The 19,339-nt window shown below is 46.1% G+C and overlaps 1 protein-coding gene across 1 annotated transcript in view; it reads right to left on the bottom strand.

Moving 5' to 3' along the window:
• The window catches only part of PAPPA (pappalysin 1), a 182,364-nt gene that overhangs the window by 78,462 nt on the left and 84,563 nt on the right, over positions 1–19,339 (bottom strand). Inside the window, exons 8-9 of the mRNA XM_008638326.2 lie at positions 8,493–8,621; positions 6,804–6,895 (exon numbers count right to left, since the gene is read on the bottom strand). Of these exons, the coding sequence (XP_008636548.1) occupies positions 6,804–6,895; positions 8,493–8,621 (221 nt within the window). The remainder of the gene's footprint in view (positions 1–6,803; positions 6,896–8,492; positions 8,622–19,339) is intronic.

Here is a 19,339-nt window from a genome sequence, read left to right as displayed (position 1 = left end):
TCCTGAGCTGAGCGGGCAGGGATAATGCCTTTGCAGAGCACGGATCCCTGGTAATTCAGCTGCTTCGTGGAAATGCATTCCTGGGCGTGACTGGCTTTCTTTGTGTGGCGGGACTCGGCTCCTCGCTATGATATAGCAGTCGGAGCACCAGAATTATGCAATTGATCTGTCTGCTGCAGACAGATACAATTACAATTCCCTCGCAGAGCCCGGCACTGAAATTTGATATTTCACCTCCAAGAACATGAGTCTTTGTCACTTAAGAGAAAGGATATTTCCCATGGCTGGCAATGGTAGCAAGACCTTGTCTGAGCTGTCACTGCCAAAGTGGCCATCCCCAACCCCTGGCAACCAGGAATGGCCAACAGGACCCAACACACCCATCTCCAACCCCTGGCAACCAGGCATGTTGTAAGAGCGCTACAACACATGTTCTCTTCCCACCTCACCTTGCTTTCCTCCCTGCATGGTTGCATAAAGCAGTGCCAAGAAGATTTTGATATTACACAGATTTACCAGCTAAACTTGGAAAATGTTCAACTGAAAGTCTTGAGGTTTCTGTCACACAAAGGAGTAACCATTATGACCATGAGAAAGGTGGCCAGCATGGCCCTTCAAGACACCTGGCACAATTGTTTGGGAGAAGGAGCCAGGGAGCACAAACCCTGCAGTGCCATGCCCCAAGGAAAACAAAGTGCATGTTTGTGCATGTGGTTGGATGTTACTGCAAAGGAAGGTCTTGTGCTCAGCATCATCCTCTGAGCACAGTTGCTGTTGAGTCACAGAGGATGCTCTGAGGGGAGTATGACCAGCTGCAGAAGCCTCTCAGATCCACAGACAGTAGTGTGTGAGGGATGCAACAAGCAGAGAAGTAATCCTCCTGCTGGACTCTAATTGTAGCTGTGTCCTAAAAACTAAAGCTGGATTGAGCTGGGCTGGAGTCACTGGCCCAGGGAAAAATGCAGGCAAATACCACTCCAGCCCACATTCTCCCCCACAAAAAAGCATCTGTCCTTTGTGTTTTGCTGCCTGAGATGTCTGCTCTCTCTGCTCTGTGGCTCAGCTGGCCCTCCTAGGATTGCACTATTAATGATGACAGTCTGAAAATCACTTTAAGAGACTTTATGAGGATGTTGTGATTACTAACTTGCCAAATGAGTGCTTAGACATTTCAGAACATGTAGCCACACTCCCGCGAGCTGCAGGAAACAGTCAGCTTCAAAGTATTTGCCTTAAGCTGAAGGAGTCGCACAAATATCATCTGAATAACCCCGGCCAGTAAATTCATGACTATTTGCCATGAAATTCTGCTATAGAATCTCAGCTGCTTTAACAACAGTAAAACTCTTCCCCAAGCTCCTTGGTCAATGCTTTCACCTTATTGATGCCCTGGGAGATGCTGAGTTTCTCTTGCAAGGTGGCTCTGTTTCTCCCATGCTGTTGTTCTACTGAAAGCCCTCGGCAGGGTCAGCCAAGGCCTATTTAATGCTGGTGAAAGAAGGCAAAATCACCATTAGCTGCTGTGTGGGGCCACGGTTTGGGCAGCCAAAGCTGTGTTCCTGTGCAGTAGTATGAGGAAAGGAGGGGGAGAGGATGGGAGCACTCTCAAAGCATGCCCACAATGAATATGGATGGTCATCCATCAATTTATTTTAAGCACATTACTTCTCTGTCAGAAAGGGAAAAAAGGAAAAAGAAAGAAAGGAAAGAAAAGACATATAAAATTAGGTTTGTGTCACTCATTTAACACTGCAATTTCCCCAGAGGATTATGCACCAAACAGAGATAGCAAGCTCATGAATATTAATCATTTCCCTGAATGCAATGCAGCCCGCCAAACAATAAGATTAGGGGAAAGTGCTATGCTTAATTTATGGATAATGGGAGAGGTAAAGGATAGAGCTCCCACAAAGGTAAGGCTCACAGCTGGAGGGAGAGGCCTCTGAGGAGGAGGACAGATCCAGATTTGTAAGGTAGCAGAAAAACATTTTGGGCCAAGTAGGAGCAAAAGAAAAGGTGTTTAAGGATCATTGTCAAATTAAAATCATACTTCTCCCTGAGCAGCCACTGGTGACTAACGTTTCAAGCATGCCAGAAATTGGTGGTAAATTCAAGAGCTAGATATATTTATTTTCCCTTTGCCTCTGCTCTGTGCCTTTTCTTTGTATTTTACATCCCTGAGGCCCTAATCCAACACACCACCGAGATGTGTGTCTAACCTGAAACATTCCTGTTCTTCAGGGTGACCATTCACATGTGGAAGTCAGTGGAAGTGCTGCCCTGTTTTGCTGTGAAAAGGCTTTAGCCAAGAGTCCCTTATAAGAAAAGGAGATAAAGTGTAGCAATAATAACACCAATAAGATGTGTCTGAAAACCACATAAATTACCTGGCAAACTTAAGGGGAGATAGAAGTTCTGGAGTTACTTCGCAGCTGTGTTTCAATGTGTCTATCAGTCTTTACTCATCTCTTTCCATATTACTTTCTCTCCCGCTCCCTCCCTTTTTATTGATCTCTGCATCTTTTTTATTATATCCTTCTCTTTCTTCAGCCCTGGTGAGCTAAATCAATGCATAATGCACATCCCACTCCACAAAAGGAATGCAAATGAAAGCCGGGCTCTTTTTCAACGTCCCACATATATCTGGGTGTGCAGTGCTGGTGTGTGGGAGAGTGCACGCCAAGGACAAGGTGCTCAGCTGTGCCTCAGACACCCATTTCTCAACACTCCACTGGGAATGGATCAAGTGCTAAGCCCCAGGTTCCCACCACTGCGAATCATAACTCTTACAAATGGGGTCTGTTTTACACAGGACACGTCGGGTTGAACTTGGCTGAGATCCGCGGTAACCGCAAAAATCAGTTATCCCGGGAGTAATCAGGAGCAAGGTGAAAGGAAAGCAGCCCAGAGGTAGGAGAGGGGTGCATCAGTCACACGGACACGGCTCTGAATTGCCTGTCTCCTACAAATCCAAAGGCAAAGTGAAACTTTCCCTGTGGGACCAAATTCTGTGTGGAAAAGATAAAAATATGCAAAACCTGCTACATGAAGCGGGGTGGGGGGAGGAAAGGTAGAGATGATAAATTTCAGGTTGGGAAGGGTGAGAGTGCTGCAGAACTTAAAAAACGGAGCAATGCCAGATGCTTCCATTAATTAATTAATTAATCTCACTGTCGCTCTTCAGCATGTTGCAGGAAGAAAATGCTATTAATCTTTTCTGTTTTCTGTTCCTCGGCTTTGTGCTCAGAGAAGGCCAGGACAGCCTGACAGTGAGACCACACAGTTTTCTTCCCTGCCTCCCTCCTTCCTTCCCCCGCACCCCTCCTCCCTGGCAGAGCAGATTGATCCACTGTTATCTGATTAGAGAGGAAAGAAGGAGGAAAAACAAAAGCAAGACAAAAAATAAAAAGAAGTTTAATTTTATTACAGGCACTAGCGCAAAGTGTCTTGAGAGCCTTGTGCCATTTAGTCAAAGGAAAGTTGGACCAATTAAAAAAGCCCATAAACTCCATGATCCTAAAAGGCAAAGGGAGCGAGAGAGGCAGAGGGACACCTGCAAACAGGCTGCCTCCATCCCTGGAAATATCCAGAATGCAGCTGAACATGACCCTGAGCAACACGCTCCAACTTTGAAGCTGGCTCTAACTTTGAAGTTGTCCCTCCTTGGACCAGAGACCTCCAGAGAGTCCTCTGAACCTAAATTATTCTGTGATTCATGGCTCTGAATCTAGAGCCTGGTGGTGCTTGCGGGCTCTGTTGTATTTCTCTCCTACCAAGTGAGGCGACTTGCATGGTCTCTGCTTTAGGAGGCAGGAGCTCACTTGGGCTTTGCTATCAAACCTCCTCCTCTGGAACCCGCCCACGATGCCCCTTCAGCCCTGTCTTTAGCAAACAAAATGTTTAGCGGTTCTTTCCAGCCACGTGGGACCCAATCCTGCAGACAATTTGTGACGAGCATTGCATTCACTGTTGTGGTTAGATTTGCTGAAGTCTAAAGAATGCCTTGTGGTAGTTCAGAAACATGCCTGGAAGAAAGCATTTGCAAGATCAAACCCTGAGGCCCCCGATTCAGAAAAGCCTCTGAACATGTGTTTGAGGCTCACTGAATTCTTTGGTGAAGGGGAGTGATTCCCGGGGCTCTAAAGAGCTACATAATACAACAAGAACATCACTGAAAAAATAACACCCTCTGAAATAACTACTTGTTGTTCTACAGGATTATAACATGTGTTAGCCTTGTAAACATGGAAATAAATTACGCTTATTTTTTTCTGCTCCTCAAATGACAACCCAAGAATTCTATATTTTCCAGGAAAACACCCCACCGATATCAAAGAAGACTTTTGTTCAGCTTAAGGCAGAGGATTAAGTCTGATATTGTTAGATTATGGAGAATGCTGAATTTCTGCTCTTTTTTACTATTATTTATTATGTAGTATGTGCAGCCACTCACTTCCCCAACATCTTTATATGTTCTGGTGAGATTTTAGCGCCTGATATGCTAAGAAGAATATAAATCAGCGCTGTTCATTTGTCTGAAAGACAAACTGGCAGTGTCTCCTTAGCTCTTGGGGTCATAACTCACGGTGGTCCAGCTACCACAAGAGCCAACAGGATGTGTTTCACAGGTATTACCTCCTCTGAACCTGTCCTAGAGACCTGAAGGCAGCGTTTGCCTGAAAACAGCAGTGGGGCTGCCCTCACAGACCCTGCACACACACTGAGCCCATCACCACCACAGCAGTCACACCAGTATGACTGTAAAGTCACCCAACAAAGCATTTGTAAGGTCTCTGTTCCTGCACCTTCCCTTTGATTCAGCTAATTTGATTCATCTGAGTCCCCTATATTCAATATTTCACAAGCAATTTGATATCATTTGTTTTGTAATCCAGGATCTGTGCAAACCACAACCTTCCAAAGCCCGTGACAAACAAACAACTTTTTTGCCCCTGGAATTCCCCTCTCCTTTCCAACACAAGCAAATCTGAAAACCCACTTCCTCTGTCATGGGGTAGAAAAATCTGTATGTTTTAGTTGCTTCGTTTTCTAGTCAGACTGCTGTCAGACAGCTCTGTCCCACACTCTCAGGCAGCCCTGCTGCTGCTCCTGGAGATGAACGGGGGATGAATGGTTGGATGATAGTGGATGGATGATACAATTAGACTCGATGATCTTAAAGGTTTTCCCAACATAACCAATTCCATTATTTTATGTACGAAGGCATAAAGCAGACTCCTGCATACCCCTGGAAGAACACCACTGTGTGGTCCAAGGCTTGGGACACCCCACTCTTACTCCTGTCCGTGGACTTTTTTGGAGCATTTTGCAGCTCCCACCCAGCCCACATCACCTGGCTTCCTAGAAAACCAATGGACACAAGGGAGGACATGGGTCATGTCCTAATGTAACGCTGGGATGCGGTCAAAGCACAGACCTGGACCAAGGAATTCAGCCCTGCTGTTGAGCAGGGTGATACAGACACAACCATCCAGCACCAGCCCAAACCCTTGCTGGAACCAGCCTCACGCCACGCCTGATGTCTGGGGAACCCAAAGCGTTTGCGTAAGTGTTTATCCCACTTTCAAAATATTATGACTAAAATCTTTCAGTGCTTGGGGCTCTAAGGCAGCAAGTTACTTGCAACACAAATGTAACTTCAAGACCACCAATAGTCACAATTAGCCTCGACCATAAATATGCCCGATTTCAATAGAACTACTTACATATGTAAATAACTACATCACCAAATCGGGCCTCAAGTCTCACAGTGTGGGATGCTGAAGTAAAAATGTAGCTGTTCTGATGAGCCAAGCAGCCCCCAGTTTACCACCCAAGGGAAACATGGTGCCTGTGAGGTCCATTCTATGTAGCTCCAGGCACAAGAGATAATGGTCAAATTGCCAAAAAGAGCAAATTTCAGACCTGCCAACATTGTATTATCTGCTGAGGACTGATCCGCTGAGCTGAAGGCATGGGACAACATGGGACAGAGTGTTTGCTTGGTCAGTCCAGATAAGGAATCCCGTAAAATGTCTTGAGGAAAAGCCGATCCTTTATAAACATTAACCTTGGTTCCTGAAGCTCTGCAAGCTTCGTCCTTTCCCAGACCTCACAGAGCCCTCGGTATAAAAAGCAACTCCACAGAAGGTGCAGTGTAAATTGGTCTCCATTTCCCTTCTCTGTCCCCAGCATTCCTAGAGAGTTTAATAAATATGTAAAGCTCGCAACTGCAGCCCCGATAGCTCGAGCATCTTCCGGCCATTGTGCTTACAGGTTTTGCTAATCAGAGCAAACCAGGCTTGCAAATGAAATCTGATTAAGTAGTTTTCACCTCTGAAAAAGGGGATTAGCCAGACCTTTGATCCTCAGATATTGATTTGCAACTCAAAGGAGGTGTGACCTCAGCTGGACTTGCTTCTGGTCTCAGTCCCTTCCCCTTTCACTCCTCCTCCTGTTTACCAGAAAAAATCAGTTCATGTCTTCTCACGTAGTCAGATCTAAAGCCTATTGAAGCCAGTGGAAAGCCACCCACTGACTTCAATGGGCTTTGGATCAGTCCCACAATGGCTGACTTAGTCCTAAGTCCTGGGCTGTTTCAAAGCCAGCAGAACCAATTTCCCATCAAAATGACCAGAAGCTGGGAAGATATGTTCGCCTTTCAAACCTACAAATTCCACCTTTTTTCTCTCTTCCATGACAACTCTTCAGCTGGAAATGCTGAAAGTACTGCTGGTTTTTCCCTTGCCCTCTGCACGGAGTTGTTGCCCGCTGTGGGTCGAAGGGCTCTGAGCCAGACTTACCAATGCAATTAAAGGACAGCTCCTGCAGGCAGAACAGGGAACAGCCATCGCCGTTGATCTTGTTCATGTCATCACATTCTTCTCCCAGTTCTCTGTAGGCAGGGCACACACATGCAAAAAGCAGTCAGCTGGCGAAGTGGCATCAACCCAATGGTCTGTGCAATCCCTCTGAAGAGCCCCAAAGTCCCGAAATCTGGTACAGCGGCTTTGTGTGCCGACCCCTAAAATACCTCTCCCTTCCTCCTTAAGAGAGGACTTTCATCATTCCTGGTTCACAGGCTTGCCAGGCCAGTTCCCTCCTGCACATGTGGATACCACTTGCTGTTATCTGATGAGGATATGAGCAACTTCCTTCATAGCTGGTGTGGCTGTAGCTCAGCAGGTGGGGAAAAAGAGAACAGGAATCTCTGAAAGTCTTTGTATTAAATCTGGAAGGGCCAGCCTGTGACCCCAGCATGGGAATAACAAGGCACAAAGCCTGGAGCTGGGCTATTCCGGGTGACAGCACTCGGAGGAAAGCAGTCAACAGGGAGCAGAGGGTGCTGGGGATGGAGCCCTGCCTCGTGCCAGCCCGCACGGCTGCGGCAGCGTGTGCGGAGAAGAGTGGGAACCAGATGAGAAAGGGGCTACTACAGCTGCAAGTGGGGCCACAACCAACCAAGCTGTGACACAGTCTGGTTCCTGCTCGCTCCTGAGGCAGCTCAGCTATTGTTTGACACTTGCTGCAAAGCCACAAGTGATGTTTGAGGAATGTGCAAACATAACAGTAGCAGAAAAGTTATGTAAAGCAAAATTAATCTGTCTTTCTCCACCTCTCTTTCCAGGACTGCCCTGGATTCATATGTTGTTGATTGTTTTCTTCGATTTCCTTGCCTGTTGGGCCTCTTCCTGCAAATATTTGCTGCCAGGTATATCGTCTGACAGAGTTGTGCTGCATGATTGCTGATCAGCATTATTTCAAGCAAATAATACTGGCTGGGTTAAGCACTTGCTTGTTGTTACTTCCATAGTTTAAATAATTAAATTACCTAATGCCAGGAAGCTCTGAAGCAGCAGCCTTAAGGGCCAACGTAGTAAAAGAATAAACCCTAACATAGTTGTGAAGGATTGTTTTACGTTTTCGGTGGCCTGGGGACTGGTGAGAGAGGGAAGCTGATTGAGAACATGCAATTCCCAATGCTCTCCCTCAGAGGCCAAATCTATCACCTCCAAATACATCCCAGCTCTGGTGCTCAGTCAAACGAGGGGTTGCACCAGGAGCTTGGCCCCAACACGTGGCAGGGTGTTACCCAGCTGCCACACACATGGGACTCCACATCTAAGGACAGCATCAAAGGCTGTGTGAATTTTTCCAGCGCCAGCTCTGTGTAGGAAATGTCATATACATGTATAAAGATATGGATACACAGGCAAACAGCATAAACAGCACAGAGCGTCCTTGCCTATCGATCCTGCTGTCTGGACTCCATTATCTGTATCTCTGTCTGTATCTCCTGGTGCCAGGAGAGCGGGGCCTACGTTACAATTAAATGTCATCATCCCGGTAATCATCAAGCACGTGAGTCATTATCTACAGATGAGAGCCAGCCTAACCTAAGGAGACATCAGAGGTCATCAATTCCTTCCTAGTCTCAGATTCTGGCTGAGGAGATGTGCCCAGATTTATCTGTTTGCCCGCTCCAGACTTACATTTGGATAATCCCGTCTCCACAGTATCCACTCCCAGAGATATAAAGGAGCGCGGGGGAAGGCTCGCTCTCCTCCATCCCGGACACAATGACCACCTGGTATCTGTACGTGGTCCTGTCGCTCAGCTCCCTGCAAGACAAAAGGAAAGTCAGTGATTCGTACAACAAAGGCACCAGCAAAGGGCAGAGAAGGAGGGACTGAAGTGGGGGTTGGCTGCCAAAAAAGCAAGGTTTAGTTCAATCAGCTCCTCCCAGCATTCCTACCTTGTTTTGATGGGATCCGTTTTTTGGTTGGGTGTCTTTTTCTTGTGAGCACAATCAGCACTACCTTTGTCTATGCTTGATTTATGCACGACTCTGAAATAGGTGCAGCTCTTGACCACCTGACAGCTAAACCATTTCCTGATGAAAACCATGCATTTTGGTGAGTTGCTGCTTACATCTCCACCCGCTGCAGAGACGGCATTGCACTGACACCGTGGCAGTGCCAACCCTCACCATGAGCAGTGGGAAACACTGAGAGCACCACCAACAGTCAACAGTACCTCAACACCTGAGGAACCAGCCCTGTGCCTCACTGTGTTCAGCCTTGGACACTTCTGCTCCATGTCAGGGACAGCGCTACCAGCAAGTTTGTGCCACGGTTCATTTAAGGGATTTAAAATACCCTGTAATACATTATTCTTATAAATACTCATTATTTCCTGAGCAGCCCTGAGCTCAATCCAGCTGCACCTGGAGCCAGTGGGAATGTGATGATTAGTGTTAAGACAGAATGGGGCTGAGGATATTTCAGTGATGGACAAATAAGTTATTCACTTCACATATGGGCATTAAAACAGTAGAGTTAAAAAGATGGTTTCTTCCAGAGCAAAAAATAGGATCCACACCACAGCACCGGATCAGGGTATTAGCATCGAAATATTCACAGAAAGAATTAGCAAACTGTTACATATTTATGCAAAGCCATAATTACCTAAATCCTGTACATCTGTAAATGAGGAATAATATTTTTCATATGCAATATGGAAATAATATAAGCCTAATAAAAATGTTTAGCTCTTTCACAAAGTCTTTTACACTATCAAAACTCAAAACCTTCCTCAAAGAAAGTCATTACAGTTGTCCTCTTTGTGCCGATTTGTAAAGCCATGGAGTGGCCAAGGCAAAATGATTTGCTTGAAGTCATCAATCAGGTTAATTGCAGAGCAGGAAAGGCAACCCAGCTCTTCCCTAACCCCGCCAGTCCTCTGCTCACTGCGCTCACGTTGCCCCAATTACTGACAGCAATATACGTGGCTTTTTGTCACAGCAACTTGGTCAAAAAGCATCTACTAATGAAGTGTGTACTACGAGGAGATAAATCTACTATGCAGAGCAGCAAAGCCATTCAAGTGGATATCAATGAGCTACTGAAATCTTCAGGTTCACGAAATAGGTATCTCCTTACAACATTCATTAAATTAACAAGCATGACTTAAACTCCAATATCCCACACTATATTTTACAACAAAGCTGTTTCTCATGGATACTGTGTCTGCAAAATAACTGGCATTGAATGAATTGCACTCCAACAGCACTGGGATCTGACTCTTTGTTACTGCGCATGGCAGTGGAATGGGACTGAAACTCGGTGGAATGCAAACAGAACTGGCTTTCTCATTCCTTCTGCACCTGATTCCTGTCAGAACAATCTGTAGCTCCTATTAGCCAAATTTGAGACTTCATGTAGCACAAACAGTATCTTAATTCACCTACAGGCTCGGGAGATGTCTACCCAGATATTGGTAAGACTGTTTATTCAATCAAAGTGAAAAGTTTCAAACTTCTGCCCTTGGGACTTGTTTAAAGCAACTGTTTTTCTGGAAGAAAAAAAAAAAAAAAAGGAATTATAGGAAGTAACTAAAGTGGCCAAACACACACTGTAGTAAAATAATGAGGGTTTTCCTCTAGATTTCACTCCCAGATAAATCCACTTACTAAGATGGAAGGTTTCTCATATATACTGAGGAAATCAAAGCAGAGCCAAGCTTTGATTATTAAAGAACAGTTATTTCTCAAGTTCTGTCTCAAAAACATCTCAAAACCATTTGTAAAATATTTAAGATTAACGAGTACACTTGCAGAAATGTGAATTTGTCACTGGGGATCTGCTAACCACAAAAAAAGATTCAATTTTTTGAAAATGGTAACAAATGAACAGTTGGGGCAGCTACAAAACAAATAAACAGTTGGGGCTGCTTTCTGATGCATGGAGATTGCAGTACTGAGTGCAAAATAGGAGTTTCCACATTCTGATTTTTGGTGTGATTTCCACCAATAACTTCAGGTGATGGGGTAGGCTAAGAGCAGTGAGTGTGTCTTGCGTGTGGGTTTTACTGGAGGGAAGTATTTGTGTGCACATGTAAGCAAAGGGACAACAGGAAAAGCTCACATTTGTTTGGAAGTTTGCAGAATACAATGGAAGAAAACCTGGAACTAAATCAAGCACGAGAGAGAATATGGTGGTTATGAATTATGAGGTGGCTGGACATGAATGTGTACATGATTGAATAAGACAGAAAATTTGAAATGAAAGTTATTAGGTGGGGACAACTCTGGCTTCTTTAATTGTATGGATTAAAATGGAAAACTTTGTGTGGGGAGAGGGCCCTGTGGACATGGAGCACATTGGCTGCTGGCTTTGTGGCACTGGTCTGTGCTCTAACCCTGTCACCTGCTACACATTGGGAAGGGGAGATATCCAGCTGCAACCTTCTCAAAGATGGAAAGTTCTTGGAGAAATGATATGTTGTGACAGGCAAATGATCCTTAAAATTTAGTGTCACCAAAAAAAAAAATGCCATTTCTTCTCCAAAAAAGAAGGTGAACAAAATCTCTGTTATAACAAAACATTATTTGAACTGCCTGGTTCCCCTTACTCCTCTGCAGTTTGGGTAGAAAATAGCAGCTATTAAATTATTTATGCTCAGGATACCCCAATATCCTTGTCGTAGGTTAAAATACAAGGAAAGGGAAGACAAATGCCTGGAGACATGTGGTCCCTGCAGAGCAATGGCAGCCCTGGGACCAGGCCTCCAGAGGGGCCAATCCTCCCCATCCTCATCCCAAATCCCCTCCTGGGCAGCCCAGGCAAGAGCAACCTGAAGCTTCACAGTCTTCCTTGCACTGGGGGACAGCAGAGGAGCCCCAGGGTGCGACATCCAGGGCAGCACCAACAAACCAGTGGTGCCCAGAGGAGCTCAGAAATGGGATGTCTGCTCCAGAGGGGCTCTCCAGCATCACACAGGCAGAGCTGGAGATGTGTCTGGACTGGAACACCAAAACCACCTTAGAAACTCAAAACTGAAGCCATCATGCTTTCAACCCACCCTGGCCTGATGCAACAGTGACAAAAAAGTGGACTGAGCTGGATGTGGCATTTCACGTTTCAACAACTGGAACGTGAGATACTTATATCCTCCTGAACTGTTAAATGTGTCATATTGGCAGCAACTGAGAGTTTTAGCATTCCTTCACAGTGCCCACATTTATAGAAATGTAGCTGCTAAAGGGATGATATGTGCAATACTGCAGGCAGTAATCCAGTCCCATAGTGAGGGAGGGAGGAAGGAAGGCAAGAACAGGGAGGGGAAGAGTTTATTCCCTCTCTGTAGGTGTAGGATACCAAGGTCGATATTACAGATTGTATCTGGAGATGTCAGCAAGACAAGCTGTGCTCCTAGTGGTGATAAAAGTGTGATTTTTGACCGTTTATTTCCTCTCCCACCTTCCCTGGGAGCTGGTGGCACAGTGACAGCAACAAGGGGCACTTTCCACTCCACTGCCAGGCAGGACCCGGCGCACCGCAGCTCCGTAAGATGCTACTTAAGGAAGTGAGAGAGACGAACATCTTTAACATCAAGGATGTGAACAAACACTCTTTAAATTTATATCTATGGTCTTTTAATGACCTTTTCCAGAACTGAGTAAGCTGCATTGATCGCTGCAGCTTCCGCCTGTGGGGAGGCAGCCTTATTAAAAAGCGATGACTCAAGCCCTCTTCTTAGAGGGGGAATTAGGACGTGCCATGTGAAATACCATGAGGGCAACTTTCCTGTCTGTTGTGGCAAGTGGCGGATCCAGGGTCAGGCATATAGAACCCTCTAATTCTTTTCCTGTTTTTACTGGGGAGGCTGGATATTTGAGTTAATCTTGCTTTCTCTCCCCCAGGCAAGGGACCTCTGCTCTCAGTTTGGGTGTTCCTGGAAAACTTAACGGGAAAAATTATACCTGTGGGAAGTTGTTTTCGACTCAGACCAAGGTGGGTTCAAAGGATCATTGAGTTGACAGAAGAAACACTCATACCCTTGAGTTCCAGCAGACCTGCAAGGGCTGGCACTGCCCTATCCATATCTGCTCTGTGCACGCTGTAGCGTTTCAGCATCTGAGGACACAGCACACACTCGAGAGGCAATGAAAGCATTGAGGGAAAGCAAACATCCCATGCCTCCTTTCCTACTAGCATGGCATATATGTTTTTCCTACTACAAATAACAGCAGGAGGGTTTCTTATATGGCAAAGACTTGTTTCCAACAGAATTAAAAATATCCTTATGGCTGAGCCAAATGAAAAGACAAATGGTCAGACAGCAATGAAAGCAGACAGTGTTCCTGTTTAAGGACAAGATGACATGGTCTTAAGCATCCCCAATTAATCTCCTGCCATAGCCAGTCTTGTGAAACAGGCACCTGAAGTGTCCTCATGAAGGACCCATCTGTCTTTGACCTTAAACAGCCACCAAACACTTGAGCCAAAATTTGGTATTTCCTTGCCATCGCTCTGCGGCCCAGAATGAGCCCTGGGCTGCCAGTGACACCCCTGTTTCCCTCTAACACTGTCACCTCTGCTCTTCTTCTCTAGCAGGGAAGCCTTGCAGAGCAAAACAGGAAATCTGCTGGCAGCAAACAGCAGCAACCCCACATCTTCCCTCATTGCAATGCTTTAGATCAGCTGCCAGGGTGGACTGAATTACAACCACAAACAGAAGAGCTGAAGGTCTGTCGGACTCAGCCTGGAGCTGTCCAGTCTGTCCCCACATGCTGCTCACAGCCTCTGAAACACCCAGTGCCAATTCCAGAGGTCCCAAATTACCCCAAATATCCACTAACACCGTGGTGTGTACAGTTTTCACTATCCTCAGGTGCTCCAAAAGCAAGTGATAAAGAGTAAGCCAGGGAATGAGGCCACTTTAAGACAACCCAAAAAGGTCTGCTCCCCAGCTTCCATTCTTTTCCCCTCATTGCCATTGACTGCACAAATACGACTGTTTTCTTCTTCTTCTCTCCTCTCACACACGCTCCCCCTGGCTCTGCCTTTTTTTAATAAAAATGGCATGAGAAGCATGGCAGAAGATAATGAAGAGAATTCCTGCCCGACTCTGCAGTTGGGAGAGAGGAGGGGTGGGATGCTGTAAACACAAGAAGGACGTCAAAAATCCCGAGCTCTTGTGCCGGGCTGTTATTTCAGCTGTGGTCCGAGCTCTCCCTGTTTGGATAAGCCCAGCAACATGGCAGGTGCAAAGGCCTCAAAACAAGTCTCTTGCCTCTCTCTCAGATACCGAGCTGACTCAGAAGACATAAATGCCAAGGAAACAGCCTTGGAGAGGCTTTTCTGTCTCTCTATCTATGAGGAGAGACGTGCCAACAGGGGCCACAGGTTTGCTCTGTGCCCTCCAGCTTTTTAATGATTTGTTTACAAGCACAGGAAAACGGTATTTGGAGTACTGAATGAACACTCAGGGGCTGGATGGGAGACTGGGGACCATATGGTGGATTTCTGCTCCCAAATCCAACTTAAACCTGAACTGGGTGTTTCCAAGGAAGAATGACAGAGCAGCCAACGACCTGAACAGATAATCTCAGCTGAACACTTGGTGGGTACGTTCTCTGAGCTCTCTGAAGCCCAGACTCAACTTTTGCTTCTGGCTGTGTCAGAAAGTTGAACTAACACCTAAACCAGCCACCTTACCCACTTATGCAATAACCCACAGGTTTGGGATTGAAGTCAGAGGTTAAAGGATCCAATGCATTAGAAAAGGAAAATATCCTTGGATCCTTGGAATATTTCTATGAACCAAAGCCACCACCAACTCTCATAATCACCACAAATCCAAAACAGGCAATTAGTCTGCAGCTCTGCTTTCCCTTCTGTAGGTGTAAATCCCAAGTAACCCAGCAAAACACTCCAGGTTTAAACCACTGCAACTCAGCTGCTCATCTGTCCCTCTGAGGTGCATTTGCTGCTCAGACCAGCTCCAAGCCTGCCCAAGATGCCCTGGGGCAGGTTTACATGCCTGCCTGTAGCACCTCTGCTCTGAAACCCAGGTCCTGTTTAGGACCTTAAACACATTTGGTTTTGAACATTTTTTCTTACACAGACTACTCTCCTCTGTCTTTCATGCAAGAACTGTTAAGTTTTGTAAGTAGCAAACCTATAGATATATATGCAACTGATGAACTCCAGCAGACTTTGATATAATCCTCCAAGCATTTGCCCTGCTACCAATTTAAAACACAGTAGCACGTTTAATAAAAAACAAAGTTTGCAGCCCAGGCCTTAAAGAGAGTTCTTAAAAAAAAAAAACCAACAAAAAACCAACAACAACAACAAAAGTCAAGAGACGATTTTCTCCTCTCATGTTTAAACAACAACAAAAATATGAATTTTTAAGGTGGCTGATATAAATGGACAATCTCCCTGAGATTAGGTTACAAATCCTGGGATAAAGCAAATCCTCGAGGCCCTGGGCCTCACATGGCTGTTTGCACTAGACAGGCAATTTCACAGCAGCACACAGGTTAAGTGTCGGAGCACCTGGTTGCTATTAGAAGCAGGGAAGGAAGGAAGAAAAAAAATCCGTTGTGTTTTCTTCTTCACTGCTGCGCTCAGACCCTGAGTGAGATGGGAGCATTTCTCTGCATGAGGCTCAGATGTGGCCAATGCAGGAGGGGAGGCTGGTGTGGTTTAGCTAAGGAAAGATCTGGGACATGAAATGCAGAAAGCCCTATTTCCAACTGGCGGAAGCCAGCAGTTCTCCATCGATTTCGAGGGAACGGTGCCAGTATCCTCCACCTGAGGACAGTGCTCCGGTGTCCCAGTGCAGAAGGGAGAAAACAGTAACACAGCCAGCAGGCAGGCTGGGACAGGATAACTGCTGTCAAGGGATCACTGTCACTGACGAAGCTTTGCCTGTTGCATCGTGCCTCTGTGTGAGCACTGCCTGATTACTGACACCCTTAACGATGTCCCGGCTGTGACGTGGTGTCTCCGTGCGGTACCGCCAGTGCCAGCACCTGCCTGGTTACACCACAGTGTAGGAGAAGTGCCTGATGCACACCCTGCCCACCACACCCTGGGAGCCAACAACCTCCCCTCAACTTTTGGATCATCACTGGGGCTGGGAGCACTTCAGCTGCTGCCCTCAGCTCTGTGCCAGTCCATCGAGTTTGGGCAGAAGGCTCTCCTCAGTTTAGGGTGGTCAACTTGGTGGAATAATCTTCTTCACCTTCTCTGAATCCAGACCTGACCTCTTGGATTTCTTTTCAACAGGCCTGAGCCAAGACCTGATTTTCAGAACTCAATACCCTCCTGTTTCCCTGTAATCCCACCAAAATGGTGAACAGAGCCAAGGGAGCAAACACTCACAGTGTCTGGTCTGAAGGCTCCTGGAGCCAGTGGAAATTATTTTGTCCATTTTCAGTAGGGCTTAGATTGGGCCCCAAGAGAACACAGATGTTTGCAGTGTTCTCTGGTTTCACATCTACCATCCCACCTCACCAAGACCTACTTTGGAGGGTGCTGGGCATGGGGCTGTGGCACTCCTGCTCCTCAGGAGGAGGGAGGGATGACAGACAGGGATGTGCTGTCACACCCAGGGCAGAGCAGAGTGCACAGACATGGGTGAAGAGATGAGGTGACTCTTCCAGAGGAACATTTTGTCATTTCCCTCCTCAGAGGCTCTGTGTTTTGCCTTAAGCCGCTGCAGATTATGAGAAATCCTACTGGATGGTCTCCAGTGGGATCTCTAATGGTTTAATAACTAAACATTACTGAACATACTTCCACTAGCCTCTTCCTAAAACCCCATCATGAGCTAATTTCCTCTATTGTCATTACATCTGCAACTGGTCTTACAGTTTAAAAAACTCCTGTACCACTGTGAATAAATGATCTGGTTTACTGCACTGGGCTTTCAGAGACTGATAATTTGGGATATCGAATTCCAGGCACCCTCTCTGAGGTACAATTTGAAAAGAAGGAGCTTTCTTTCCACCTTGCCTTTCCTATCACAAAAGCACCAGGAGAATGCTGGAATTGGGATATCGGCATGGAGATGCCCAATGTCAGTATTCATTTAAGGAGATCCTGACCAAAAAGGCTGAGAGAAGTTTGGGTGAAACAATCACAAGATGGGTGGCCTGGGCCTGCAGCAGGATTCGCAGGTTGTACACCATGCAGCAATACATCTAAAATCATGGAATTCCAGAATTGTTTGAGTTGGAAGGGACTTTAAAACTCATCTCATTTCAACCCTTTCATTAGATCAGATTGCTCAGGGCCCTGTCCAGCATAGCCTGGAATACTTTTGTCTTGTCTGTTGCCAGATCCCACAAGATATAAAGGACAGCACAGGTATTTCAGTCTGACTGCAGCGTTCTTTCCAAATCCTTGCTTGTTTGAGTGTAGATTCAAATTTAACAGAGACTTGGAATGCACTTCCTAGGAAAATGTATTAAAATAAAATGCCCAGGAAATGATCAGGCCAATAGTTCAGCAAAAGTAGCTGAGAAAAGCTGTATTGGCTGACTGATAAAAAGGTAGGTAACACATTTCTGCTACTTCTGCGGTATTTGAGGCTCACTCCAAGTTTTACAAGAGTTATTTTTAAATTGTTGCATAACACGTGTCTGTCCAATATTTCTGTCCTCAATCAAGCAAAGAAAATGCATTTGTTATTCCTGGGAGATTTCTGGTACTTCTTATCTTATTTAGAGCCCAAAATAAAGATGCACACAAGAAGGCAAACATCAGAGAGAAGTTATTATCCATGAGATAATGCACAGCCTAATTTACCACATATCTGAGACTGTTTCACCTGCAATAAATTATTTTGCCCAGCAGGAAAAGTCCTGTTTGACCTTCTATTTTTTTTTTTTTCTCTCCTGCAGCTGAAAACTCTGCTACTACTTCTAGGTCATGAGTTCAAATTCCACCCTGGCTGGGAGTGATTAAATATATCAATTTCTAGTAGTATCTATTTGGATAATAATAGGACAGCTGTTAATATTCACTTTTTTAGGGACACTTGCACATGCCTAAGTTGCAGTCTCCAGGCCTGATCTCTCTACAGCCTCTGTGTATTGCCCAAGAGGTACTTTGGAGATGGGAATCCAATGTAGCAGCAGTCCTTGGGGAGACCCTGGCTGGAGCAGAGCTAATCCCAAAGCCAAGTGTCACTCCCCAAATAGGGCAGTCCCTCTTTCCTGGAATAATTTATATAGGAGTGGCAGCTGTGCGGCATTCAGAACAATCCCACCCTTCAAAGATAGGCCCAGGCTTAAAAATTCCTCTGGGCTGCCCTGTCTTGGGATCACAAACCCATAAAGATATCAACCCGCCCTTACTACCTTTATTCTTGCATCATGTTCAGCCGAGCCAGAACAGGAGCTACGGATTCTGTCAAGTGCCATCTTTAGTTACAGTGTTACATAAGAAACCGCAACAGCGAGGAACCACAAATCTATCACCACAGCTGGCACCAAACGGCCTCTCTGCACAGGCTTAGCGGAAAAGCTGCCTCCTGAATGGGCACAGAGTGTCAAATTATTCTTTCTCCTCTCCAGGGCAGGGTTAAGGCAATTTGGCAGAGGGTGGTAAGGGAAAAAATTGCTCTATCTGCTCTGCCTGTGGGGTCAGGAAGCAGGTTTTCTTCTTTCGCAAAGATAACCTGGCACCTTTAATGAAGAAAGCAGGGAAAAGGAAAGCCATCACAACGTGGCTTGCAGCTGTCAAATCACATCAGCCAAGTGGAGATGCATCACCCCTGAGAGCAGCAGCACTATTGGCCTCCAACACTTCACTGGGAGCTCTTTGGATGAAGGCACTCTGTGTATTTCCTCTGTGAAACACCCAGCACACTACTGGCAGCTATAAATAATAACAACCACTACCTCGGGATTTAACAGCACGACATGTGAAGGAGAGAGGCAGGAACAGGAGATGGAGTAGAAGCAGTTTTCATATTTTTCCTCTTCCTGTCTCGCTGAGCCCTCGGTGCAGAGCAGGGCTCTGTGCTCCTACCTGGCACAGGGAGCAGCATCAGTCACCCCTGTGCCTCCCTGCCCAGACCCGTGCAAGTCACAGGTGAGGCCCCACTGCTGGGAAAGGAAAGAATTTCCCCAGGGGGTGTTGGCAGTGGAGTTGCTACTGGGTGGAGGATTCTCCTTCCCACAGCACATCACCTCTGTTAGGGTCAGGCAAACCTACGGCCAGTTTCCCGCTGCTGGGAGGGAAGGTGTGGGACAGGCAATTGTCCTGTATTGCTCTGTTCTTTCATCATGGGGGATTTCCATGTTCAGTAAGCAGGAACAGGGCAATCTATACTGGCTGCATGAGGAAGGAGCTGATGACACAGCCAAGGCCAGGCATGGCCTCGGAGCAGCACAGGGACAATGCCAGCCCCTTGCTGAGCACCAGGACTGCTACACTGTCCTACACCAGCTGCATATCAAACATCACAACTTTGCCAAAACTGACCACAGGCAACTCCAACACACTCAAAACTCTTCACTGACAAGGCTTTCGTA

The sequence above is a fragment of the Corvus brachyrhynchos genome, unplaced genomic scaffold (genome assembly GCF_000691975.1).
Source record: "Corvus brachyrhynchos isolate BGI_N302 unplaced genomic scaffold, ASM69197v1 scaffold305, whole genome shotgun sequence".
Classification (NCBI taxonomy): Eukaryota; Metazoa; Chordata; class Aves; order Passeriformes; family Corvidae; genus Corvus; species Corvus brachyrhynchos.
This window is presented reverse-complemented; position numbering and strand designations above follow the sequence as displayed.